Source organism: Setaria viridis, chromosome 2, assembly GCF_005286985.2.
Source record: "Setaria viridis chromosome 2, Setaria_viridis_v4.0, whole genome shotgun sequence".
Classification (NCBI taxonomy): domain Eukaryota; kingdom Viridiplantae; phylum Streptophyta; class Magnoliopsida; order Poales; family Poaceae; genus Setaria; species Setaria viridis.
In genome coordinates this window covers 33,538,905-33,566,135 of record NC_048264.2, presented here as the reverse complement: position 1 = coordinate 33,566,135, position 27,231 = coordinate 33,538,905, and the positions used below count along the sequence as shown (strand labels likewise).

Below are 27,231 nucleotides of genomic sequence, written 5' to 3'. Positions count from 1 at the left end.
TGTCGCTTGCTCGCTTCACGATGCCACGAGCTCTCGCCTCCGGTGCTTCTGCAGCCGCAGCCGTAGCGGCCGGCTTCGGGCCGCTGCCGCCGTGGCTCGGGGTGCTGGGCGTGGCCCTGGTCTCCGTCTGGGCCTTCTCGCTAGCCGTCCTCCTCTGCGGCCAGCGCTCGGAGAAGAAGAAGAACAAGGCAGAAAGCTAACACCGCGCCGTGCGCGGCGACAACTACGACTTCGTCGACGCCATCGACGACTGGTGGTAACAATGACGCCCTTTTTTTCGCTGCGCTAGCTGGAGCTTCAGCTAGCGCTGGCCTGTTACGGCGGAGGTGGACGTGGTGGCGGTGGTGGCTGTGGCGGCGTCGGTGGAGGCTGTGGTGGCGGTGGCTGCGGCAGCTGCTAGAGCTCGACGCATGCGTTAGCTAGCTGGCATGCAGGTTGTCATCATGGATTAATATTAGGATTATTTAAGGGACTCTCTGGAGTATGGATCCCCGTTCCTAGTTGTTGATCACTAGCTAGTTGTCAAAACATGAGACAGTGATCGAATTCCTATGTGTATGAAAAGCTCTGTCGACTGATGGCTCCTTAACAAACCATTTGCAGGAGTGGATCATGGGATGACCGCTTCTAGAAATAGAGATGATTTCAAAGGATGGGTGATGGGGTGACCCGCTCCTGGAAATCACAATTTGTAGGATGCGAGGAACCCCATCGCCCGCATCTGGAAATAGCCCCCATTTTCAGGGATGGGTAAGGGCATCACACGCTCCTAAAAATTATTTCAAAGGGCGGGTGATGACGTGACCCGTCCCTAAAAATGGGTACAATACTAGATCAATGCACCAGGGACAACCTCAGCAGAACACTTGGCATAGTGCCTCACTGCCTTTCTGAATGTGACTATGGCAAGAAATAAGCTCACAAAAATATAAACTGTAGCTCACAAAAATAAGTGTCACATATAAACCAACAGATAAGTCATGTCACAACTCAACATACCCACAGCCATCCCTCACAACAGATAAGACATATCACATTATATATGAAGTTCATAGATCACAACTCAACATAACCAAATGACAAATTCCACACAATAGAAACAGAACCAAGATTCATTGACAAATAGCACTACTACACTATCCATTTCTTCACTTAGCATTAGCTACTCCTGAGGCAAAGATCCTAAGCTAAGCATGACACTTACAATCAAGGTCACAACAACAGTAATGGCAGCCATGTTGCATCCACCCCCAGCAGCTTTGTTTTTCTTCCCCAGAAGATGCTTCAACTCTCCCACTTCCAACTTCAGTTCATTAACATGCCTTTTCATTTCTCCACACTGAATCTTCAATTCACACATCTCCATCTTCAGATCACAATTTGCTAGCTTTATCTGACTTATCTCATTCAACAAACCAGTGCTTGCCAACAGCTGAGGAGGCTGAAATCCAACACTTGACTGAGCTATTGTTGTTCCTGAAGCAGTACCTGCCAATTGATAGTTTGGAGGCACCAAATGGGGAAATTTTTCCTTCAAATGGTTCAAGTACTGAGGCTCAAACCAGTAATGGTCACATGTTCTAGATCTCCCTACACCAACAACACAAATGCAAGTCAACCCTATGGTTCCAACACGGTTGATTCCATGATGTTAGGGTTGCAATCTTACCTTAATGTTGTTGGGACACTTGTAGAAGATGTAGCCTCCATTGCTCCTGAGCCAAATCACCCTGATTCCACACTTATGGCAGTTGACGACAGGGAGTGGCATGAACTAGTTGTGGCTTGGTACCGACGATGGGCAGCTGCTCGACATGACCTTTACTTGCTTGTTCTCGACGGATGTCGAGGAGCTAGAGGATGATGAGAAGGTTGACAGCTTGCCTTACCTTCCTTGTCCTCCTCTGTGGTGGCGGAAACTATGGCGGCGTGCGGTGGCGGAAGCTGTGGTAGCCTCACTGCGGCAGCACTGATGGAAGCTTGGCGTCGTGGAAAGTCGGTGGCGGCAGCTGTGCCCGCTCGGATGGAGGTGCTGCGGGAGGAGGGGAGGGGGCGTGGCGTTGTGGCACGACGGTGGAGACATCACGGGGAGGCGCTGCAGCGGCGGAGCCCGCGAGGGAGGGGAGTGGCGCTGGAGCGGGGGCGGAGGGAGGGGTTGGGGAAATTTTGGCAGCCTAACAGCATCCCGTAGGCTTCTCAAAAGATTTGGCTAAGTACAGGGTGGCATTAGTAGGGGCGGGTGACGCCACCACCCGCCCTTGGAAAGGATTTCCAGGGCGGGTGACGCCATCACCCGCACCTGGAATCATTTCTCCATTTTTATTTTTCTTCTAAAATGTAATTTGGAGCCATTAAATGATCTCAAAGGCAAAAGTTGTCAATTGCAAAGTTTGATGTCTCGTTGAGCTCTACAATTTTGATATAAAGTTTGTATTCATCCAAGATGAAATGAAATAGTTTGTATTCAAAAAATACATCCATATGTAGTCACACATGTGCTCATACATATACTCATTTATTTATATATAATTATATACATTTAGACCTTGTTGAGTGTTACAACTTTCGAATACTGATTCTCTATAACCGAAATCGTTTCCAAGGGCGGGTAATGGCATCACCCGGTCCTGCTAAATGGCAGCCTATATATGGTGGCGCCCGCTAGGACTTAGCCAAATTTTTGGAGAAGCCAGCGGGACGCCGTAAGGCTGCCAAAATTTCCTCGTCCCTCCCTCCTCCACTCCAGCACCACTCCCCTCCCCCATCCGCTCCGCCACCACAGTGCCTCCATCGTCGGGCCGCAACGCCTCGCCTCCTCCCCTCCTCCCGCGGCGCCTGCTTTCACGAACCGCCGCCGCGGCACCCTCCCCACGGCCTCTCCTCCTCGCGCCAGCCAGCTCCTATCACAGCGCGTCCCCTTCTGCCAACCGCCCCGCGTCGGGCGCCTCCCGTCCACTTACGAGCCGTTGTCGTAGTGCCCTCCCTGTGGCCTCTCCTTCCCCTGCCGGCCACCTCCCATCACGGCGTGTCCCATTCCGCCGGCCGCCGCTGCGGCACCTCCTGTTGTGGTGTCTCCACCGCCGAGGCCGGGCCCTTCTCTCCGTGCCGCCGCCGTTGCGCCCTAGCTCCCCGCGATGCCTCCCCTCCCCATGCCGCTCCACTGCCGGTTGGGCCCTCCTCTGCATGCTGCCAGCCGGGCCCTCCTCTCCGTGCGTGCCGCCTCCATCTAGTACACCATCACTTTTGTTTAATTTTCTGTTCTTTTCATTTTGTACTTTGTAGACCTGCGAATTGTGAAATTGGTAAATTTTGAAATTACACTTAGTGAATTGTGAAAATGTGAATTTGCAAAATTGTGCTTAGTGCATTGTGAAATTGTACTTAGTGAAATTGATAAATTGTTAAATAGTGAATTTTTCCTTTTCTTTAATTTTTTTCATTGTGAATTGTGAAATTGTGAATGTCAATTCAATTTTAAATTTTGAAATGTGAATTCTCAATAGGGATGCATGCATGTGATTTGTGTGGAAAATTGTGAAATGGTAAATTGTATATTGCATGAGAAATAGCAAATACAAACTTCATATGGAATTCTTTATATATTTATCACCTTTTAATTTATATGTAGAACTCGTAAATGGATTCCTTACCATTTATGGGCAGGGACGGCTGGAGAGGGGGGCGGAGCTTGAGCGTGAATTTTGGCAGCATAATGAGGTTACCTGCGGTGCTACTGTGGGCAGCGCAACAGCCGAAGCAAGGTGACGACATGCGGCGGCTGCGGGGTTGAGCGATAGTGGCAGGTCCACGCAGAGCGGTAGGCAAAGTGGCGTTGTGGTGTGGGAAAGAAGGCTAAGGACGTCGCGTCGACCTTGACTTCAACCCGTCCCAGCTCTGGAGGACAGAGCGTAGTGGCGGGTGGAGGCGGCGAGCCTAGGTTCCTACTCCGGCAAGGGAAGGGAAGCGAGGTGGTGGTGCCACATGTGGGAAGGTGCCGGGAGGAGACTATTTATAGCCCTGGGAGGAGCTCGCGGTGTGGCTCGGGTTGGCAGATAAGGCCGGAGGTGAGCAGATAAGCTCGCCAATCATTAATGGCAGGCGGGTGAGCAATGCGCCGGCAGGGGCTCTGGCGCGGGTGTGCAGGGGGGCAAGGGAGGTGCTTCAGGCGTGGTTGAGGAGCTGGGGTGACTTGCCATGATGAGGCGGCTCTAGGCGCTGCTCGAAGTAGTGAATAGAGGACGAGGTGAGGAGATCAGGGCGACGGCCGTCGCGACCATGCCATGGCGTTGCACGTGCAGCCGCGAGCGGCCGGGGTTGTGAGGAAGGGAAGGGGGATTTTGACAGAGGGAGTGGGTGAGGTGTGGCCGTGGCAGTACAACACGCTCGTCCTGGAACAGGGAAGTGGCCAGGGGAGGTGGATCCGGCGAGATCAGGTTCACCGGAGAGGGGGGATGGATGGCCGAGTGCGTGAGGGGGAGGGAGGATGACGACACTGGCATCGCGGGCTGGCTAGGCCCACTAGGCTGTGCGGGAGGGTGGAGGTGGTGGTGGACAAGGCTGGTGGGAGGAGCGAGCCTAGTTTGGTCGGGCCAAGAGAAAGAAAGGGAGTTGGTGGCCCATTTAGAAATAGGAGGGTTTAGTTATTTGTTTTGAAAGGTTTTGGATTTAGTTTGAATTCAAATTTGAAGTAAATTCAAATTTGAGGATTGTTGTATGAGCTTTGAATCACAACTAAGACTCTAGAGCACACAATGCATAATGTGGGTGACGGGTCCATAGACCCGGGGTCCCCAACGGGATTACTTTCCCGTGACATTTGGCCCAATAAAGGGGATAACAACAAACGTACACCTGGGCCGGCCTAGCTACGCGCATCCAAGCGAGACCACGATCCGGCTGCCGACCGACCCCTCCAACCAGGAGGCCTGGTCGACGCCCCGACTAGAGGGAGCCAGCCGGGGGTGGGGTCACAGTCCGACCCCGACTGAGTACTCCCGACTAAGTACTCCCGACGGAGTGCTCCCGACTGAGGACTCCCGACAGAGTGCTCCCGACTGAGTACTCCCGACTGAGTGCTCCCGACCTAATCCCCCGATTGAGGACTCGTCGTACCACTTGCATTGATCTTCCCAACCGGGGACGCCCACCCGAAGTGGGCCCAAGGAGCAGGAGGGGCAGATAACAAGGCGGTGCCCGGGTTAGCCGGCTGTACGCAAAGCCGTACCACGCCACGCCCTGCGCACGTCTGCACAGTGGCACCATAAACCTACCCGCTATGACGTAGTGGCCTGACAAGGAGAACAGGGACCGAGGACGGAAGCCATATCATATCCACCGACGTGGGATTCGATAAAACTAGGCAGCGCTCGTACACTCACTCTATTATCCTTCCCCGACCTGTAAGGACGGTCCCCTTTTGGGACGGACCTGTCGGTGTTTTAGATCGGCAACCCGCCTAGGGGGTACCCTAGGTGGTCTTTTATGCGGTAAGGGTCGTCGAGAATCAAGGAATCAATGGTGACGCAAGGAACACGATTTAGACAGGTTCGGGCCGCTAGATCGCGTAATACCCTACGTCCTGTGTGTTGGGGATTGATGGATTGGAGTTGTTCTTGGGTGTCCTGGGCTTGGGTGTTGAGGTATGACCTTGAGGTCTGACCTGCCGAGCTATGTACCCCTGCCCTCCTTTATATACTCTAGGGGGCAGAGTACTAGTCGGATTACAAGGAGGAGTCCTAGTAGGAGTACTCGGGACTAGTCCTAGTCGGATTATAGGGGAATTCTAGTAGGAGTCTTTCTTCCTCCTTCCTTGCGGGTACTGGGGATGTATCCTCGACAGGACCCCCACTGCTTCTAGATAGGCACAAGAGACGTGCTCTCAGACACTCACACACACACACTTAGCGCTAGCCTGAGCTCCTGCCACTCTCCTCCACTAAGACAAGAACAAGGCCAGGACTCAGGCGCCCTCCTCTTCTACTCCTCTTGTTTGTACCCCCACTGCAAACTTTGAGCACCTGGGCTTAGGAATAAAGTCGACTGACTAACCCCCGACTGGATGTAGGGCGTGTTGTCCGAACCAGTATACATCCTGTATCATTACGTGCTAGGCCATATCCGATCTAACGCATGGCAAAACTACAAATAGTTACTTGTCGGTCAGATTTCGCACCGACAGTGGGCATATGTTGAAATAAATTCTAATTATTAGGGGGAAAAGAAGAAAATTTTAACAAGTTCTGATTTTTTAATGTTTTAAATTTTTGGAATGTTACACCCGAGCAGGTGCCCAGGGTTGCCGGGTCCTGGGCCCGCCACTGCCTTAGCATGCACCGAGAAGAGCTCTTGTAATCCTGCACCGAGGGAGAACGGATAAAGTTTTTAGGAAGCACTTAGCATGACCGCTAAGGATTGTCACCATGGCTTATTTTCGCCAACACTCGGCGCTACCAGTTATCGTGACAACTTTGGGTTACGGTACATACATGTCATCAACAATGCATCATATGCTTCTTCTATGACTTCATTTCTCTTGGTTGATCAAGCTTCTACTGAATAACAGGCGGGTCATCGCCACCTATTTCCTCTTCATTAACCATGAATAAGACAAGTTATCATTAACCATGAATAAGAGAAGTTACATTGGAGTAACAAGAAAACAGTTCTAGGGAAGGTGCCATTTCCAAACTAGAAATTCAAGCAAACGTGACCCAAATCCAATGAAATTTTTATTATAATTGTGCACTACACGGCAACTCTTCGCACAAAAAGTTTCTGCAAAAAGGTCAAGACTCCACCTTCAATTTCGCGGATTTAAACAAGAACAAGAAAAGAGAAATAAAAAAACTCAATTACAATGTGCTTTTGTAGGGGATTGGTTTGAAGTCACTCTTGATGTTCTCACCAGTTGAGTCAATTCAGTCATAATTCTAGATAAATTAAAAGAGATATCAAAATAAGTAGCGGCTTCGCCAACAGAGTACGCAAAAATACAAGACTTGAGCCGGCAATGTAAGCCTCAATGATATCGGACAAATGTGTGGATGAAATTTGTTACGATTCAAATTTCGGAACTCATTTTCCTCTCATGCAATGTATTCTTTTCAAATTTGTTTGTAGCATGATGTTATTTAGGATAAATGCAACTGAATGAGATCCAATATGAATATATTTTTATTTCTTGAAAAATTCAAAACATCGAATATACTATTTTAACAATCTAGCTGAACCTGCTGAACATTCAACATATATTATCTCAACGTTGTATTCAAAATATTGTAGATTATACTTTAAATATTGTATTAGGTTCTAAAACAATGTTTATTAAAGTTTTTGAAAATGCTGACCTATTTCAACATTTTTATGAATTTGTTGAGACAAAATTTTAAAATGGTTGAAATTGTTGAGTTGATTTTGATAGATTTAGGTTTTTTTCCTAACCCTTTAAATGAACAAAACGAAAAAGGGAGTAAATTATCACAAGGATTACAATAAAAGTGAAAGAAAAATGAAGAACCGGCTAATATATGTGACATATGGACAGGGTTTTTAACATATATAGACAATAAGAAAGTGCATGCAAAACTACCTGTTGTTTTCGGTCTGAAAATTTTTGCTACGGAAAAAAAGGGAAAAACTGACTAAAAAGGACGTCAAATCAGTCATTGTTTCAGGTCCTGGACTTTTGGTAGCGGCAGGGAAAAATTTTTAGAAACAAACACAAAAGATCAGAGGATAGAATCAGACAACCGCTAGACAAAGAAGAAAGCACTGGTGAAAAAAATTTGAAAATATTGGGTCAAAGGGCCAAGGCCCGTATATCTAGCGGCGGAGACGAGCAGACCCCCAGGGCAGGGCTATTTTGAAGTCTTGCGCCCGCTGGAAGGAAATTTGTTGGAACTTGGAAGTGGCGTTCTCCTCTGTAAAGAACACATGAAAATTTAACACACGAAACATGCACACAATTTAACTAATTATTGCTAAAAGAACGGTAAAGTTTGACTTATTTCAAAACAACTGTGCGCCCTAGTACATTGTTAGACATATAATGGAAAAACAAAAAAAAAGTTAAAAATCTGAAAGTGAAGACAAAAATCCTATATTGTTTAAGTCTTCACTTTCAGATTTTTACCTTTTTTTGTTTTTCCGTTACTATTGCCGTTTTTGTTTTTTTGCTCTAAAATTCAGAGAGAACTAACGGGGAGCTTACGTTTTCCCTTTCATCCCTAACGGTGAGATTATTTTTGACGCAAAGTGGAAGGATCACGGTGAGATTGTGGCAACGACGTCGTGCACTCCGTGCTGCGGCTGTCCACACACGCCAGAAGAGATACAAGTCCCTTGAAAGCTACACATCGTGGAACTCATAGCATCCAGAAGGAGCTATCGTATAGTAGCGCAACTGTGTGTTCACACGTACGCCAATTGCTGATGCTTTGCCTCGCCCAAGCCCCAACCGGCCGAATGGCCGATATATTGCACGTACGTTCCCTGCAGCTTCCGAGACGCAGCGTTCATAGCTGTTCCTGGGGTCGCCGTAGGTGCTCGTGTTTGATAAAATCGGCCTGATGGCGTATATTATATATACCCGATGACTTTGAGCTACATATAGCGCCTGCCTCGGCGCGTCCCGTACAGCCATTTATTCCTGCAGCGTTTTCTAGCTCTAGTTAGCCTCTATACTTGTGTGTTGAGCGCTCACAATGTTAGTAGTCGCGGGGGTCGCCGTGGTCGGGCTCGTGCTTGTCGGTGTGGTCGTCTCGATCGTCTGCGCGTGCCTGGACTGGACGTGCCTCAACTCTCAAGTGGTGGGCCAGCCTGACACTGTTTAAACAGTCCCAGGTGGGAGTATGGAACCAACAAAGCAAAAGTCCAGAAAGGCGCGTATACCACGACTCTCTGTTTAACATTCAACGCGGCGAAGAACGTTTCGTGATGAAGCAAACGTAGAACATTGTACGCGTACTCGGCGCACGTATACAACTTATTAAACGATCACAATAGTTGATTGGTCGCCAATTTTTACTTCGCATTTGATCGTTTCAGAGTGAGAATCGGCCTGATGGCGACTGGCGTTGGGTATGTATACGGGTATATATATGGTATACCTGATAGCTTTGAGCTATATGTGTATATAGCCCGGCACGGCGCGTCCCGTCCAGCCATCCTGCTGCATTCTCTAGCTAGCCTTGACATTAATTACTTGTGTTGAGAGTTCATAATAATGTCAGACAACACACCAGTGATCATCGTGGTTGTGGTCGTGGTTGTCGGTGCGTTCATCTCGATTATCCTTCGGATCCTATGTGGTGATTGCGGAGGCGGAGGTGGTGGAGGCCATCGCCATGGAGGCGGCGGCGGCCATGGCCTCCACGGTGGTGTTGGTGGTAGCGGCATGGATGATGGAATGATGGGAAGCGGCGACGGTGGCTTTGGAGGTGGTGGTGGATATGACGGCGGCGCCGGCGGTGGAGGCGGCTGTGACGGTGGTGGTGGTGGTGGCGGCGGCGGCGGCGGCGCCACAAACTGCTAGAAAGAGGTCTCATGGACTACATATATGCTTGCAGCTCTGGTGTAGGAAATAGACGAATCAAGAGCACTTTTTCATAGCTTTGTAATATTAGCGTTGTTTAATCCTCTTTACATCAAGGGACCCGATGTAAGGGACCCTCTCTGTATGCATTTGGTGGTTGTTGTCAGGCTACCTTGTGTTATTAGATGATTGATGTAATTAGATTGGTGTAATGGAAAATATATAATATAGTACTTGCCCCTATATAATATGGATTGATAACTGTTACATGGTTTAAGTGTTGTCGTATTAGTATTTAGGAGCAAGAATGCCATGCGACTAATTCTGTTCCATCAAGTGAACACCCGAGACCCTTATATTTATTTTCTTTCTTCCGGACGTTTCCTTGCGGTTTTTGCAAGGTACGGTAAGCTTTCTTCTTTTCGTCATCTTCTCTCCCGCGTCTCTTCCTCCGTGCTTACAGAGGGTGTTTGATACTCCGTGTTAAACTTTAGCACCTATTGCATCGGATGTTTGGAGAGTATTAAACATAATCTAATTACAAAACTAATTGCACAGATACAGTCTAATTCACGAGACGAATCTATTAAACCTAATTAATCCATGATTTGACAATGTGGTGCTACAGTAACTATTTGCTAATGATGGATTAATTAGCTTTAATAGATTCGTATCGCGAATTAGACTCCATCTATGCAATTAGTTTTGTAATTAGTTCATATTTAGTCCTAGTTAGTATCCGAACATCCGATGTGACCCTACTAAAGTTTAACCCCTCATATCCAAACACCTCGTATCCAAACATCCTAGATCCAAACACCCTAGCAAAGGTGAACACAAGAGTAATCATGGTTGACCTTGACCGCTAGAATAACATTAAGAGAGAGAGAGAGAAATGCACGTCCCTTCGGCAATACACCGTAGCCATCTTTGACCAATGACCATGTCAGAACTCGGTGGTGTCTGACAAGGTAAGCGGCCCGGAGAGGGCGCCTGTAGGCTTTAATATTCAACACGGCGAAGCAAACCTGTACGGATAAGCTTAGGTTGCGTGGCAGCCGCTCGTAGTTCTGGTGTCCGGCCGAAGACGCCGACGGCGAGCCAATGCCTCGGGGGAAGGAAGACCTCTTGACTGAACTGGGCCGAATCCCAGTTTGGCTCAACACACCCTATCCTGGCCGCATGATCGGTGCCTTCCTTCTTCCTCCTACTCTAACCCACGATTTTTTGCCTCAATATGATGATTTTTTGTTAGTCTAGCATGATGCTACAGTCTGAACTCTGAATCTAGGAAAGCTACCTTTCAACTGCAGTAACCACTTTGCAGGAAGATCTGACTACTGTGCGCATTTTATACTTGTTCTTACTCATTTTATACTTGCTAACTGTAAGTCCAACTACCAGTTGAGTCAATTCAGCAAGGCTTTGACTTAAAATACAAATGATGCTATTACCACATCGGTGGCTGTACCAAGCAAGGGCGACAGATGAACAATAAGTTCCGCCATTTTTTATTGTCACATTTCAAATCATTACCAGATATAAAAAAAAATAAAAACATCGATCTCTGTTGTAAGATGAGGATAACAGAAGATGAGTACTCGTGTCAGCTACACTACAAGTCAATGATAACATGGTCAGGCAAAAAATTGCATAATGTGCTGCTGAAACTTATCTGTTTACTAAACCAACGGTAGCATGGGTAAGACTGTTACTGATAGATGCTTTGGTTGAATCAGCATTTCAGAGCAGCTCTTGCCATTTCCAACGCTCCCTCGTAGGTCTTGTTGCCCCCGATGAAACCACTCATATGGACAAACACACAGCCGGGAATGCCAGTTTCTGCAGACAGTTCATCGTCTCTCATGCCCCTCCACTTCTCTGGCAGAGCCTTTCGGCTCTCGAACCTGTCAGGAGCAACACCGACAGCTTGCACTCGCCAGCTCTGGCTCCTCTCATCCTGCAATTATGTGGCAAAAATCAAATATGGCAATGGTATCAGAGTTCAAAGTCGCCATGCTACGAAGAAAAAGTAAATAACAAAACTGGAAACATTATTGCAAGTAGTTCAATTCTGTTCATGGGACAGGACCAAGGAATTACCTTGCTTGTAAGATTGACTATAAAGATATTATAAGATCAGAGAATACGAAATGTTGGGGGGAACAAGTGATACCAATTATTACACTTAACAATCAGCAACCAGTAAAAATAAGTTACCAGAAACTTGCTTTTTCTCAGTGGCTGAGAAACAATCAGGTCATGGATAAATGTATCTGCTACTAATGGCATCGTAGGTGAACTAAGATGTGTCAAATTCATACTGAATTGTACTCTCAAAAGGGTAGGACTCCTCACCTGATACAGCACATACTTGGTAAGAGGATCAATCTTCAGCTCCTCTTCAAGCTCAAACAGATGAAGCTTCCACTGCCATTGTAGGATAAATGTTCACTCATTCAGGTTACATGTTCAATATGGCAGTCAATCAACTAAAGCAAATTCGGAGACATCATATGAGTATATGACTATATTTAATGGTTAATTACAATTGAGGAACGTAAGCCAGCCAATGTTTGAAGGTAGTACTTAAACCCATATATTTTTTCCTTATCTTGGGTGCAACAATTTTCCAGCTCCCTTTTAGATGCAACAAATAATATTGTAAACGTGAAAGATTGTAAAATAAAACAACCAGACTGGTATAACATTTATGGCTTCCTTTAGTATCCAAAACGGAGGCCAAAAATTCAGTTGTGGATGTTGGTAAGATCCAGATTGATGTGACACAAAAAATGTCAAAATCTTACCGGGCAGAATCTATCCAAAACCATGATTTCTCCACTCGGGTCGACCTTTCCTCTTGATAACAAACACTCCAGGACAATAGATCTTGCAGGTAACCATGATTTAACATGAAAGCGAACACTCTGGCATTGAAGATGGATAATATTGTCATATGAAAAGAGGAGTGCCAGCAAAACACATAATCTGGCAAGAGAACCTTATGAAATGAATGAACATAACACAACATTACAGCATAAGGCATGAGTTGAAAGGTCAAATACCTCCATAAATTCACTTCCAGCTAGCATCATTGCCTGTTGAAATGCCGCATTCTCCTTCTCAGGTGACTGGTCTGGATCAGTCCAGTCCGGATTTAGACGCCCAACACGTGAAGACAAGTGTGTATTGTTCACATACTTTGGTGGTTGGTCTGTGTCATATTGATTGATTCCATTGTCAATTGCATCAAGTGCCTGTAACATGATCAACGTATTGGGCATCACTTCTTTAGCCATCGAAAATAAATGGTAAGAACTCACACATGGATGAGTAAAAAAGCATAACTATATGTGTCTCAAAAACTTGATGTCAGATGATACTTTAGGGATTGAAGCTTGTCAATTATAAACAAACAGCAACCAGCGAATAGTGACGTGTGGTTGTCGGGTCATCAACACTTCCTTTCAGATTAAAGAAGTGGATAAATCTTTCCTCTGAATAAATCAAAAGAGCTTATTCTACAATGATGGGCTGATCAAAGTGGGACTTTCAACAACCCTATGTGCAGAAACAGACTCATATGCCATAAGTTTACATTGACAACCTGGCAAATTACAAAGTCCATAGTTTCCCAGCCAATGAGAAAACATCTATTAAATGCTGGTATTTCCTCAGTTCACAAGATCCAATCAAAATAATCAATGTAGAGGGGGGAACACTGACCTATAATTACTAGTGGCTGCTGTGATGTTTCTCAGTGGCCTATGACAAACATACGTTTTCAAATTGCAAGACAAAAAGTAGGAGTTGATTACAAGTACCATTTCCTTAAATAAACAAATTAAAAAGACAATCTAAGGGTTAACTTTGACATTTACTCATGATATACCAAAAAAAAGTATACTGAACTATGTTAGTCATGTAATCAGATTCACACCTCAACAAAGCTTTTATATATTGCAAGATACAAGCGGTGAACATCTTCATGGTCCTCATTAACCCCAAGCTCCTTAGCAATTATTTCCTTACCAAAATGCTGCAAAATCAGGGCAAAGTTTAAATAATAAGCATTCTACTTATACCAAAAATGGAGATAAAAATAAATACAAGAGTGCTAATAACAATCTTCAATGTGCAACTTGTAAGCCTCGATAACTTAGCACATTAGGGAAATGTTGTGCATACAAAATGATAGTCGTGCATCCCACCAAGGATCCACCTGATGCCTTATCATGCAGTTGAAAACCCTTTAACAGATAACTTCATAACAAAGATTTCACTTTGGAGGGTTATATTGTTACTGATTGCTCTGGAGCTGTTAGGAATGGAATTGTGAATTAGCGTTATCCATGGGAGTACCTTGTACACAAGTCCAGCACTGCTAAGTTTTGTGTTGAATCCATGTCCAAAAACCTCACTGAAGCCCTTCTGGTGATGATCATAGCGATGCCGGTTGGGATCATAGACACCACCGACATCAAGCACAGCATCCAGCGTATCAAGGATCTATTGCGAAGTTCAATAAGAAATGGAGGCGACAAGTAAGTGCAACTGCAAGGTACAACACAAAGTATTGCAGTTGTATACAAAAAACAACAGAACTTAAAGGTAATGAACAAATGCATCATGCACCATGTACACGAAGGCGATTCAACAGCATGTTAACCAAAGCAACACATTAAGCATTGATAGGTATGTTGAATTCGTGTCTCAGATGCCCAGATGACTGGAGGTAGAAAGCGCGTTCACCAAATTTCTAAGGTTTCAATTCAGAACTTGCATAATGCAGCAGTGTGAAATCTAAGCAATTGCAAGGGTATCCCTGATGTATTGGGGAGAGAAGAACATCCCTGTCCATTATTCTCGGTATTAGACTATTATTAGTGCACGTGAACACACGAAATTTGGAAGTATCAACACTATTTAGCAACATAAATTCGTATCTTAGGGTACATAGAGTCGCTGAAGTCTACGAATCTCCACATACTAACCTATAAGCCCAGCACTCAGAGGCCCAGACAAAAGCAATCTTCACTTCTTCAGTCCTCACCAACCCAAAATCATTCAGGAATGCGCTAATCGAGTCGGTAGGAAAGCGAACAAAGGGACCTGGGCGTCGCGGGTGCGGACGACGTCGGCGCCGGCGAACTGGGAGGTGAGGCGGATGAGGAAGCAGCCGAGCGCCTCGTCGCAGTGGAAGCTGCCGTTGTGGGTCCCCACCCGCTTGCCGCTCCCCGCGCCGTCGCCGTCGGCGGCGGCGGCGGACGAGTAGACCCTCAGCCTCTTCGGTGAGGCGGCGGCCGGCGAGAGAGACGCCATGGTGGGGAACGGGCTCTGGATTTGGGATCGACCGGTGGCAAGGAGAGGAGACGCGACGGCTCGCTGCGACAGCCTCCAGGCGGCGGCAAGCATAGGGTTTTGACTTTTGAGGGCGCAACGGGCAAGGCTTCGGTGCGCGGACGTGCGGGGAGCCCACCTGATTTTATAAATTTTATTTAGAGAAATAGTAGAGATGTAGAGCCGTAGAGGAGGCTGCCGCCTGCCAGACGGCAATGGTTGTGGTCACGTAAAAGGCGTCGCGGGAGCGGCGGGGTGGAGCTGCCGTGGGAGCAGGCGGCGGGGAGCGGCTGGGGAAGGCGGCGCCGGGGCGGAGATGGTGGGTGGATGGGAGCGAGATGGCGGCGTGGATTCTGGCTTACTGAAGAGAAGTAAGGAGCTGACTTCCCCCTTTCAGATGCCGTTCATTCTCCATCTTATGGCTCCCCTCAGCTATTGTATTGCACAACAGTTGGCCCAGATGAAAGTTTTAGTAGCCCAAATAAGGACCCACATCGGCCGTCCGTGGAGCAGATTTTCGCGAGCCCACCACCCAAGCGGCCGCCCAGCCGCGCCGACACCACTTAGGCTGCACACTGCCACTGACAGATAGGGCTGGCGCGGAGACTGCAGTGGAGAGGAGGCCTGCGGGCGGCTGGACTGGGCCGCTTCCTCGCTGCCGCCTCGCCCCACACTCCCTGGATCTCCGGCTAACTGAGAGGTGTTTGATAAGATATATTAAAATAGGGTTACATCGGATATTCGAAAACTAATTAGAAGGACTAAATATAAGTTAATTACTAATTCATGAGACGAATATATTAAGCCTAATTAATTCATCATTAGCAAATGGTTACTGTAGCACCACATTGTCAAATCATGAACTAATTAGGTGTAATAGATTCGTCTCACGAATTAGACTCTATCTATGTAATTAGTTTTGTAATTAGACTATATTTAATACTTCTAATTAGTATCAAACATTCGATGTGATAGGTACTAAAGTTTAGGAGTGGGTTGCCAAACAGGGTACGAGAGAAAAAGTCACCACGTCTTTGAACTTCCAGCAAAGTTCTTGAGGAAGAAAGCATTTGCCACAACTTTGTCGCACATGCGGACTTGCCAGCTCCAGGGACCCTAACCTACATGGCTACATCTCCCAGCTGTTCGCTCGAAATTGCCTTACGTTTGCCTTGCCGTTGCCGGCGTTTCATTTCACCTCCTCAAAAGCAACAAATACAGACGCCCGTTCCCATCTTCCACGTGACAGGATCAACGATCAGAGTTGTTATGGCGGCTGAGATGAGCTGTTACCTGTTATGTCATCACAATAGATCTCAACACTTTTAGATTCCATCCCGGATTATAGGTTTTGTCATTGATCAAGATTTTTATCTTCAAAGGTAGTTTATGCTTCCACGGTAGGTACTTGAGTTGAAAAGGACGTGTTTTGCTTGATATGTTTCTGATGCATAGCTAGAGTGGACCGGACGATTAGATATTTCTGTACGGCGGAAGCGAGTGGACTGAGATATTTCTCATGCTACGTGTGGGTATGGCAGCTGCTCGTAGTTTAAATTTGTTATCCAACCGATCGGGCGATGACTTATTGATGCTATATGGCCCGTCCGGCCGTTCTCTACCTAGCTAGTCTAACTTGCGTGTTGATCGAGTGTTCACAATGGCAAGAGCTGTCGCCTCCGGTGTTGCGGCAGCCGCAGCTGGGGGCTTCGGGCCGCCGTGGCTCCTGATGCTCGGCGCGGCCCTGCTCTCCGTGTGGGCCATCACGCTGGCCGTCCTCCTCTGCGGTGACAGCTCGGATGGCAGACGCAGGCCGAGATACAACGCCGCCGCTGCTGGCGCTGCAGCAGGTGCAGCTAGCGGCGGCGCCGTCTGTGGCGCCAGCGGTGGCGGAGGTGGCTGCGGTGGTGGCGGTGGCGGTGGCGGTGGAGGAGGGGGCTGTGGTGGCGGCGGGGGCGGAGGCGGCGGTTGCTAGATTTGGTCGTTCATCGCCTCATCGGATGCTTCAGCCGCTTGCAGTTGCAGTTCAGGGAGCCTGCAAGTACGTGCAGAGGGCTGCGCGGCTGGGCGGCTGCGTCATATATGGTAGGACTGCCCGTGTGTACCCTCTAAAATAATTATATGGTTATTCCCTATTCATGTTTCGTGATGCTATATCATTTTTCTTTTTCTCCTTTCCAAAATTATGCATAAAAAAAATTAAAGAAGTAGATAAGCTATCACAAGGAGAAAAGTTCATAGATTTCATACTAGGTGCTATCACAAGAATATGGAGGTTCTGGATGTAATTGGATGTTGTGATCGTCAACTTTTTAATTCCTGAGTTATCTGCCATATTTCCCTAAAATCTTCGCACTAAAAAAAGTTTAACTTTGGTGTGCATAATTGAAATCGCAATTAATTTATTATCACAATGTATGTTGATCCAATCATCGAGCAATTTTAGTATTAGAGTGCTCCATAAAATTTGTATTTGCTCCTGTGCAAATCCTCAGCTCATTCTCCAGTTGTATAACCACTAAGTTAAAATATAAATTAGCAATTCTGATTAAATTAAGGAGGTTCAGCTAATAAGATTGTAGGCAGGCCTTGAGGCTGTCTAGGTTGTTTTGCCATTATTTAATTTGTAATGTACGTAACATCAGGTTTAAACATAAAAAATTTTGGTATATAGATTCAGTAGGCACGCAACTCCAATTTTAACTTTCATGCATTAGCATGTTATTACAGACGTATTGAGACTTTTCAACCTATAAAAAAAGAAATTGTAAGGCTAAATAAACGCTTACCCTTGATTAGAATTTGCTGGACCACTTCTAAATTTTGAAACTTTCACTGCGTGCAAATTCATCTAGCAATTACCGAATCAGCTTGAGCATACTCCGAGCCGCATAGTACCAACGAGCACTCCAGCCAGCACCACTGCATCAGTAATGTCAGGCGGATGCCAAGCACCGGTGATCGCCTGCGGTCAGCGTCGGCAACAGGTAGCAGGGTGGAGATGCCGCACTTTGCATCTGTGCTAGGTAGAATGCTACGACAACAGCTTATGCTTTGTTGCTGCATGGATAATATGTAAGATCGCAATGGACCGTTTTCGAGAAGGCTGGCGCTAGATCAGGGTGGCGCGCACAGGTGCAGCAGTGGGTAAGTACCCGTGCACGGCGAGATCGGAGTTTCATGTCACACCACCGGTGCGGCATGGTGGGGAGCTTGAGAAACGAAGGAGATGGATCGAAACTGCTAGCCTGTTTGACTGGGCCGCAGCAAGAAGTTCATGCTCCTATCAAGATGGCGGGTTGATTACGAAAAATGCAGGATGGCGGTTTGATTATGAAAAATGCGAGATATTTTTGTTTGCAAATCGTCAAGAACTGACTGTTTAACTCCTAGGACTATGGGTTGATTACGAAAAGTTGAGGGAACCTGACGGTTGGAAGAAACAACCGCACTTTAATATTAGATATAGATATATAGATATATAGCTCGTATATACAACACGATGGTCCGCGCTAGCTATTTTTTTGTTAATGCTAATATTTGGATGTTTTATTTTAAAATAAATTGATATATACAGTTATGTTAGTCGTGTCATTGTAGCAGACCAATATATTATCATTTTTTCTATTGTCATATTTTGTGGCATGTCTTTTTCAACACGAATTAAACAGGACGGAGATACGCTAATACGAATATAGTTTTTTGTATCTACTGAAGCAACAAAGATTTCTACATTTTTCATAGGAATATAATTTATTTTTATATTTTAGATTGGCGATGTACATTTTTTATTGTGAATTTTTTTTGTTAGGATGATAAATTACCTTTTATTATTTTTTTGTCGATTAGTTTAAATAGTTTTGATTATTTGAACTTTTACATTATTTTTATATTATTTTTATTTAGAAATTCATTTGTTAACTAATTATATTCTACATGGGTTGTTTATTTAAGGATTTTTATTACCAATATCGAGGGCTTTTGGAAAAGCATTTTCTCATTAGTTTTTAACATAGATTTAGTTATTTATTAGTTGTATTTTTTGTGGACTCTTCATTTCGCTTTAGTACGTCCCAGATCAAATAAAAATTAGCTTCTAATTTTCTTGTTTTAAATATTCCAAATTTATAAATATATGGATTAGTTGTATTCTATATGAACTCTTTAGATTAGTCTAGACTATTATATCATTATAAAATCCGATGGTCTATATTCTTTTTTTTAATTAATGTGGGAATATTTCTAGACCCTCTTAAACGCGGTGGCTTCTTTTAACAAAAATGTAATAGGACAATGATGAATCCCACCGCTTCTTTTAACAAAAATGTAATAGGACAATGATGAATCCCTATCCAGCTTGTTTGAGTAATCTAGGCGAGAGAATATGGACTCCGGGAGCCATTTTACTACAGGGACCTGGCGCCGAGAGCGGGGGTCCCATGGGACCACCTCTTTTGAGATTCGGCCATAGCAAGGATGGCACATCCGAGTTAAGTGAAAGGGTTTTTGACACAGTAGTTTAGACTGGTTCTTGTCGCAAAAGAGCGTAATACCCTATGTCCAGTGAGTTGTTACTTTACCCTGGTGTTTCTTTTTGGGGTCCAAAGAGAGTTATGCTCCCCTCCTTTTGTACCCGGGGAGGCTGTCTGCGGTTATAACCATCTTAGTGTGAACACAGCAAGCCGGTTGCCGCCACCCTGGAGTCCCTAGGCTGCCATGGGACTCATGGTGCGTGAATCCTTGATCCTGCAATGTGTCGCCATGTAACACCCCATGCACATTGACATCTCTCTCGAGAGGACCCTCTCCAACTGTCAGCCATGTGGACATGCCTCACTGTACTACGTTGTGCCTAGGAGCTTGATAGGACAAGTAGTGAGGGGGACTTGCCATCATGGCCATACCGCTCCTCGCCTATCGTGCTGTCAGGTCGAGGGCCTAGCGATCCTTCCCTCAAACTGGTTGATCCTTATATTCCCCATAATCTTGATGTCTTGCGTGGAAGGTGCACGTGATACACTTAGACCTGTCCATCCTGAGTCTAGTTGTCAATCATGTCACCCACGTCTCCAAAGAGCACATTTTCTTCGAGCCGAAGGCAACACCCGCACCCCACCCCCTACAATGTCGATCCCAGGCGACCGGGCTCCCGAGGTCATTCCAAGAATGACATTTGAAGCCATCCGTGGGCCCTCTTACCTTCAGGAGCTATGCGGCGCGACACTCCGTGGGGCCTCTAGGTGCGAGGACCCGTGACCTAACTGCTAGGTGGCTCCTTGTCGTGTCCCACGCTTCCACACGACATGGCGGTCTAAGTTTCTCCTTGAAATGTCTGTGCGGGGACCCTGGTTCCCTTGACCCTGACAACGGCCCCCGGCCCCTACTCCTGGCCGAGGATTCCGAAGTTCAAGTGTGGTGCCAACTACTTATTGAGGCGGACGCCACTTCGAACGCCACTCCGTTGTGCGTGCGGCCATTTCCCCCACGTCCTGTGGCACTACCAAAGAGGCACATCGCCAGCTTATAATTCCAAATTGACATAGAATGTTGTATTTTTAGTTAGTCAAATTCATCATTCGGGGAATATTTTTTTATTACATTGTTTGTATCAATTAGTTTAAATGAACTTGATTATTTATCTTTTTATACCAAAATATTTTTTATTTTTGAAATTCAGATATTAATTAATTATATGCAAAACGGATTTTACTTAAGGATTCTGATTATCAAGGGCAATTGGAAAACCATTTGCTCATTGTTTTTTAACATAGTTTTAGTTATTTATTATTCGTATTTTGGCATGGACGCTTTCTTTAGCTTTAATGGTTCCCGGACCATATAGAAATAAGCCTCTAATGTTTCTTATTTTTAGATATTTCAAATTTATATATAACGGTTAGTTGTACTCGACATGAACTCTTTGGATTATGTGGACTATTATATACTTATATCATCTCAAAATCCAACGGTATATATGTTTTTGTTTTTGAATTAACGTGAAAACATGATGGCTTCTTTTAACACTACTGTAATAAGATAATGATGAATCCCTGGGTAAATATTTTTCTGCTGAAAAATTTGTGCAACCATGTATCGATTGCCCTAATGTTCTATTTATATCAGAGTCAGTCACGACACATGACCGGCCTAACATTATTTTGTTCACAAACGACATGTGTTGATGACGTGAACTCCCCCCTTTTTTGCATGACTAGATACGGACGTGTTTTATGATGGCATCTTTTCTTTCTTTAGATCACTTTTTGCACTTAACCGAAATCATGTTTATGGAAAGATGGAGTCCGACTCCGGTAGGAATTAGTAGTAGGACTTTTTACGTTAAGAAAACAATGGAAACGATAATTATTTATGATATGAAAAAATTGACTTGTTATGATAAGAAATACCAACTTTTAATTTTATATGGATTCTTTACAATAATATAAACCGTTAGATTTACAAAAAATCCAACGGTGTATATTCTTCTCTTTTTTTATTAACGTGGAAATTTCTAGATCCTTTCGGCGAATATGGTGGCTTCTTTTAACACTATTGTATTAAGATAATAAATTATTAAAGAGCAGTCTGTGTGTGTTACGGGTGTGCTTATTATTGTTGCTTGTTGCTGAGCTATCTGGTGCTATTAGCTTCACGTAATAATATGAACTGTATGTGAGTTCGATCATACTCCTATTATATCCATTCAATTGTCTTGTCCCGACAACTTTGATCTCATCGCTGTTCGTTGAACAGGTGTAAGCACTTAGGAGGTGTTTGGTTTGCGTTACATCGTAAACAGATTACGGGTCGTTAAGTGATATCCATACACCTGTTTGTTTTAACCTCCTCCGCAATCCGATTACCTGCAATCGGATATCGGGCAGCTTCCATCCGATTACACCCCTTCCTACCCGGTATTCCATCGATACCGCTCGTCCCCGAGACCACCGCGACCCTCTCTCTTTCTCCGTCGTCCGCATCTCGCGCAGCATGAAGGGCGCCGCCGCTGGCTCATCCTCCATCTCCTGAACGCGATGCCGGTGGCTGCTGCATCCCCTTGTCCCTTCCATCTCCCATCCTTGTCTCAAACCCTCTTCTCTTCTAACCCTAGATCAGTTCTTTTGCAAGGCAGTGGAGGAGAATGAGGAAAAACTGAAGGATTTGAGCGCGCGGGGGGGGGGGGGGGGGATCTGCAAGGGGAAGAGAAGGATCTACAGGGGAAGAGGAAGAGAAGGCCGTCAAAACGACCAGGAGGTTGGAGATACTCGCGCGCCTCATCTTGACACAGGTTGGTCGTGGCCTCCTTGATCTATCCTCTGCTTATTGTTTGATCCAATTCTTTTTGCCAATTGCGCCATTACTTGCTTGATATGAGATTTGGGTGAAGTGATTGAGATGGATCTGTGTATTGTACGGTAAGCATGTTGAATTTTGGGTTCATATCATGCATGTTGATCTCCACCTCGTTATTGTTTTGTTAGCATCTGATGCAACTCAAATTTGTAATGTCTGCCAGTGGGTAATATAGATTGAGAGGAGCAGGCATCGAGTGCCATCTTGTATTGTATTCTTACTGCTTACAACGCTTACTTTAATTTAGTCACTTTGTTATGTTTTACTATCCTGAGTCATTATTATGTTCAGCTTACGTATTACCTTTTACCAATTTTCTCTCTTTTGTTTTTGAGTTGGTTTTGCCGGCCACTATAGTAATCTGGGCACTGCACTTGTAAGAGTAGCAGCTGAACTCGGACAAGTACATTAGAGAAAAACAATGTTTGTGAAGTAGAAAACATAGGAGGGCCAATAGGTTCTAGAATTAGGTTTAAATCTGTACTTATAACAAAGCCACAAATCAATTCTGTTCTTGAATTGGATATAAGTAGTAGATGTGTGTTGCTAGAATTTGTTATGCTTGTCGGCTGCATAAAAGAGAATTTTATTTTGGATGCCCTATTTGTTTACTTGCATTTTTTGTCGTGTACAGCAATATGGCTCGCCTTCCTTTATCCACAAGAACTCGAAGAAGGAACATGACCCTTAGAAATATGATGATTTCTATTATTGTCATTTACTACTATATGTGGTCACTCCTTGCAATGGCATATAAAAGGAGATGTTTAAAAATTGAACAAAGGATAAAAAAAACATAGAGCAAAGGAATGTGCGGTTGAGCAACCTTATTGCAATAGTGATGCTGCTTGTATCAGCCAGCTTCGAATGGACAGGAGAACATCCTACACTTTGTGTGAAATGCTTAGTGATGTTGGCGGGATGAAAGCAACACGGAATATGTCTCTAGAGGAGATAGTGGCTCAATTCCTATGCACACTATCCCATCATTTGAAGAATTCAATAATAAAAGAATTTTTCTTTCGAAGTGGTGAGACAGTTAGTAGACAGCTCAACTTCTGTCTTGTAGCTGTTCTAAAGTTGCACCACTTGCTACTTAAGGCCCCTAAACCTATACCAGAGAATAGCACGGATGGTAAATGGAAATATTTTAAGGTAAATAACTTATCAAACAATTTTTATTTTCAAGAAAAAAAATCCTAATTAAAGAAGTAGTTTTGTGGCATTCTTTTATTTGTTGCGTCTTCTGTTTCTAGAATTGTTTGGGAGCTTTAGATGGAACTCATATAAAGGTAACAGCTCCAACTAGGCTGAAAGGAAGATATAGGTCAAGAAAAGGAGACATTGTAACGAATGTTCTCGGTGTTTGTGCTCCTGACATGCAATTCATATATATATTACCAGGATGGAAGGGCTCAGCACATGATGGTTGTGTGCTTCGAGATGCTATGTCAAGGCCAAATGGGTTGTGTGTTCTTCAAGGTTGTTACTACCTTGTTGATGCTGGTTATGCAAATGAAAATGGATTTCTAGCTCCATATCGAGGTCAAAGGTATCACTTGGGTGGTTGGACTGCACAAAATCCACCACACAGTGCGGAGAAATATTTTAATATGAGGCATGCTAGAGCAAGAAATATCATTGAGAGGTGTTTTCGAAGGCTTAAGGGTCGGTGGGGAATTTTGAGGTTGCCATCATATTTTCCTATAAAGACTCAATGTCGAATAATAATGGCTTGTGCCCTTTTGCACAATTTAATTTTGCAAAGAATGTTTGTTGATCCAATGGAAATGGAGGAGGATGACTCATCAGGGGAATCATCAGGGGAAATTACAGAGGGGGGAATGAGTGAACCAGAATTTATCATGTGTGTGTTGACATTTAACGAGTGGACTAATTTTTGAGATGTTCTCGCTCAAGGGCTGTATAATAATTATAGGGCTTCTGTTTCTCATTGAGGTTTTCTTTTTAGTTTCTGTTTACTAAGTTTAAAGTTCATGTATAGTACTTGTAGATTTGTTTTACAATTCCTTCTAACATGTTATCATTTTGTGCAGCTATGGATTTATCTGAGAGCTCATCAACAACAATCTGTGGCAGGGGAAAGAATAAAAGGAAGCGGACTGTTGCCGAGGACGATGAATTGGTTAAAGCCATGTATGAGATATCTTTGGACCCAAGGTGGAAGGGTGAGGGAGGCTTTAAGAATGGATATTGTTCAGTGCTTGAGACTCATCTGGCTGAAAAGTTACCTAACTGTGGAATATCTGTTGTTCCCCACATTGAGTCAAGAGTAAGGCACTTTAGAACAAAGTTCGGGGCACTAGAGGTAATGCTTAACAAAGTGGCTTCAACTGGGATGAGAATAGAAAGATGCTTCAGTGTGAAAAAATACAGTATGAAGCACATTGCATGGTATGTCTAAACTTTACTTCAGTGTAGGTATTTCATTTCAACTTGCAATGCAACATTCTATGTCGATTGCCAAGTGTGGGTTTCCATGATTTCTGATGATAATCACTGTAATTTATTAGTGCATTCCTTTATAGTATCATTCTTTCCTTACACATATGGGTGTTTACTAGTGCATTCCTTTGCAGTATCATCATGAAGCGAAGGGCCTATATGGTGTTACTTTCTCTTATTATGATTCATTGGCTGGCATATATGGGAGTGACATAGCTATTGGTGAAGGCGCAGAAGGGCTTAGCGAAGCAGTTGGAAACATAGAGAAAGAACTTGTAGTTGAAGGTGGTAAACCATCAAGAGGAGGAGGAGGATAGGATGTCTAGAGAAACCCCAAGACGCTCTACTGACTCAGCTTCATCAAGCTTGAAGAGGCGGAAGACAGACAGGAAGGGAAAGGATCATGTATCTGCAACATCAAGTGACCCTGTTTTGGACATGTTACACGAAGTCCAAGGTGATCTAAAGGGTGTGGCAACGAATATGGGAAAAATGGCAGCAATGATGGAACGTGAGGTTGCTGTTCAAGAGAAAAATTCCAAAGAGGATCATTAGGAGAAGTTAAGAGAGAAGGCAACAGTAGAGCTGCGCAAGCTTGGGTTCACAGGGAGCGAACAGGAGAAGTTAAGAGAGAAGGCAATAACAGAAATGCGCAAGCTTGGGTTCACAGGGAGCGAACAAGTCAAAGCTGCTAGTGTGTTTGTGAGAATTCCAGACCAAATGAGCATGCTGTTAATGCTAGACGAGACACTGAGGAGAGAATTTATCCTAAACATGCTTGGTGGTATGTGACACTTTGCTATGTTGTTTCAGCTGTTTATTTACTACCATAATTCAAATGCTTGTTTTTTCACAAGAATTCAGCCAAGTTTACAGTTATATCATGCCAACATATTCTAGTATATGTAGCTATATGTACAAAAATATTCAATCAACATACTTTAAGTTGTTGAACATTGTTGCCGAATCGATATACCATTATTTTCAGAAATATAACACCTCGTACCTTAACTTGTCATCTTTTTGTAAAGGAGGAGAGAAGAAGATAGAAGGGGGAACTACATCGGCGGTCAAGCGACAACGAATCTAAAGATCAAAAGGGTGCTGATCATGCTTGCTGTCTTCAGTTTGAAGTGTCTCATTTTACTTATGTCTCCTTGACAAGTTTCCGTCTATGTTGAATGCTTTTTTTGGGATAAACTTGTGTTTGAGTTACCCTTATCTTGTATCCAAAGTTAAATATTTCAAAATAGTTAACCTTCTTATTTAGTAAAGCTAAAAAAGTACTGCTATGTGCGTACTGCAGCTACTACTATGTCGTTCTTGTAATTTTTCAGTATAGTATTGGTTGTTGACAATGCATCACTTACCATGAGGAGTATTTAAATTTGAAAACTACCCTGCGATACCTGAGCGGTGAACCAAACAGTTGTAACGTTATCCATTACCATTACCGCATCAAACCAAACAAAGGACGTAATCAGTGATTCCACCACAAAATCAGCTGTGATCTGATTACGTTTCCCTTTGCGTTACCTGAGCCCCAACCAAACACCTCCTTAGCTATAAGAAAACTCATCATGCCTTATCGGAAGCGACTTTTGATTGCTGCTCCGATGATCCTATCTACATTATCCCACCGCCCTTATCTTAACGTTAGTTTGCTAGCGGTGCCATGTCAATTCGGTGAGTTAAGCAGCACGCTCAAGGTACCAATGCCATTGACTACAGCTGGGTTGGCAAAAATTATTTTCGGCATGGCCAAACTTTAGCCACCAACACATAGAGACCTACTAATTTTCAGAGCCGAAGTTCTAAACTAAATTAACAGGCCCCTGCTGCCGCTCACTCCACGAGCGTCAGAGGCGATCCATGGGAGGTACAGCCAGTGATAGAGCATCTCCAACAAACTATCCATTTCTTATTCTCCATTTGACTCTCCAGCCAGCTTGTAAAAAGATTCATCTTCATAGTGAGTTTCTCATTCTAACAGACTATCCATTTTCAACTTTCCAAATCCCAATATCTGGTTTCCTCTCTAAAAATCTACCCTCTCCATCCACTCCAACAGCCTTCCCATTTCACACTACAACAGACTCCCCATTTTGCACTCTCAATCTTTGCAACGGGACTCACATTTGGCAAGCCAACCTCGCTTGCCAAGTTTGGAGAGTGTGGGGGAACATTTGGCAAGCAAGATAGGATAGACATTCAGATAGTAACTCTATTTAATCGTGATTTTCGACCAGACTTGCTAAATTTTAGCTTGGAGAAAGAGATGGCAAGCTGTTACAACTCTGCCCGCGCGTCGTAGCTCATCCCATCCCGCGATGAGCGAGATCTTGGCGACTCGCGAGCGCACCCCGACGGCTGCCCCCACACCGTGAGACGGAACACCCGCTCAGGCTCAGCCACGTTGCACTGCATGACGCGTGGCGTGGCACGACGCCGACACGCCGACGCCGTGGATGCCGGCACACAGCTTCCAATTCAATGCTTCCATGTCCCCATGCCACTGCCAGGGTCGATGCGGAGAC

At 44.7% G+C, this 27,231-nt stretch overlaps 1 protein-coding gene and 1 pseudogene across 1 annotated transcript; one reads left to right on the top strand and one right to left on the bottom strand.

Moving 5' to 3' along the window:
- Nucleotides 1–11,020: 11,020 nt before the first annotated feature.
- Nucleotides 11,021–15,226, bottom strand: LOC117846408 (uncharacterized). The gene is made up of 7 exons (XM_034727566.2): nt 14,648–15,226; nt 13,898–14,044; nt 13,476–13,574; nt 12,601–12,792; nt 12,343–12,462; nt 11,891–11,962; nt 11,021–11,492 (listed from the first exon to the last, which is right to left on the bottom strand). The coding sequence occupies exons 1-7, from the start codon at nt 14,948–14,950 to the stop codon at nt 11,268–11,270; spliced, it is 1,158 nt and encodes a 385-aa protein (XP_034583457.1). The 5' UTR covers nt 14,951–15,226; the 3' UTR covers nt 11,021–11,267.
- A 1,310-nt stretch (nt 15,227–16,536) lies between these two features.
- On the top strand, nt 16,537–25,472 carry LOC117845209 (uncharacterized; annotated as a pseudogene).
- The last annotated feature ends 1,759 nt before the right edge of the window (nt 25,473–27,231 follow it).

Coding starts and splice junctions, on each gene's coding strand:
- LOC117846408 (XM_034727566.2), bottom strand. CDS start 14,950: ATGCTTGCCGCCGCCTGGAGGCTGTCGCAGCGAGCCGTCGCGTCTCCT. Junction 12,793..13,475: donor TATATAAAAGCTTTGTTGAG/GTGTGAATCTGA, acceptor ATCATGTTACAG/GCACTTGATGCAATTGACAA. Junction 11,493..11,890: donor CCAAGTATGTGCTGTATCAG/GTGAGGAGTCCT, acceptor ACATAATTGCAG/GATGAGAGGAGCCAGAGCTG.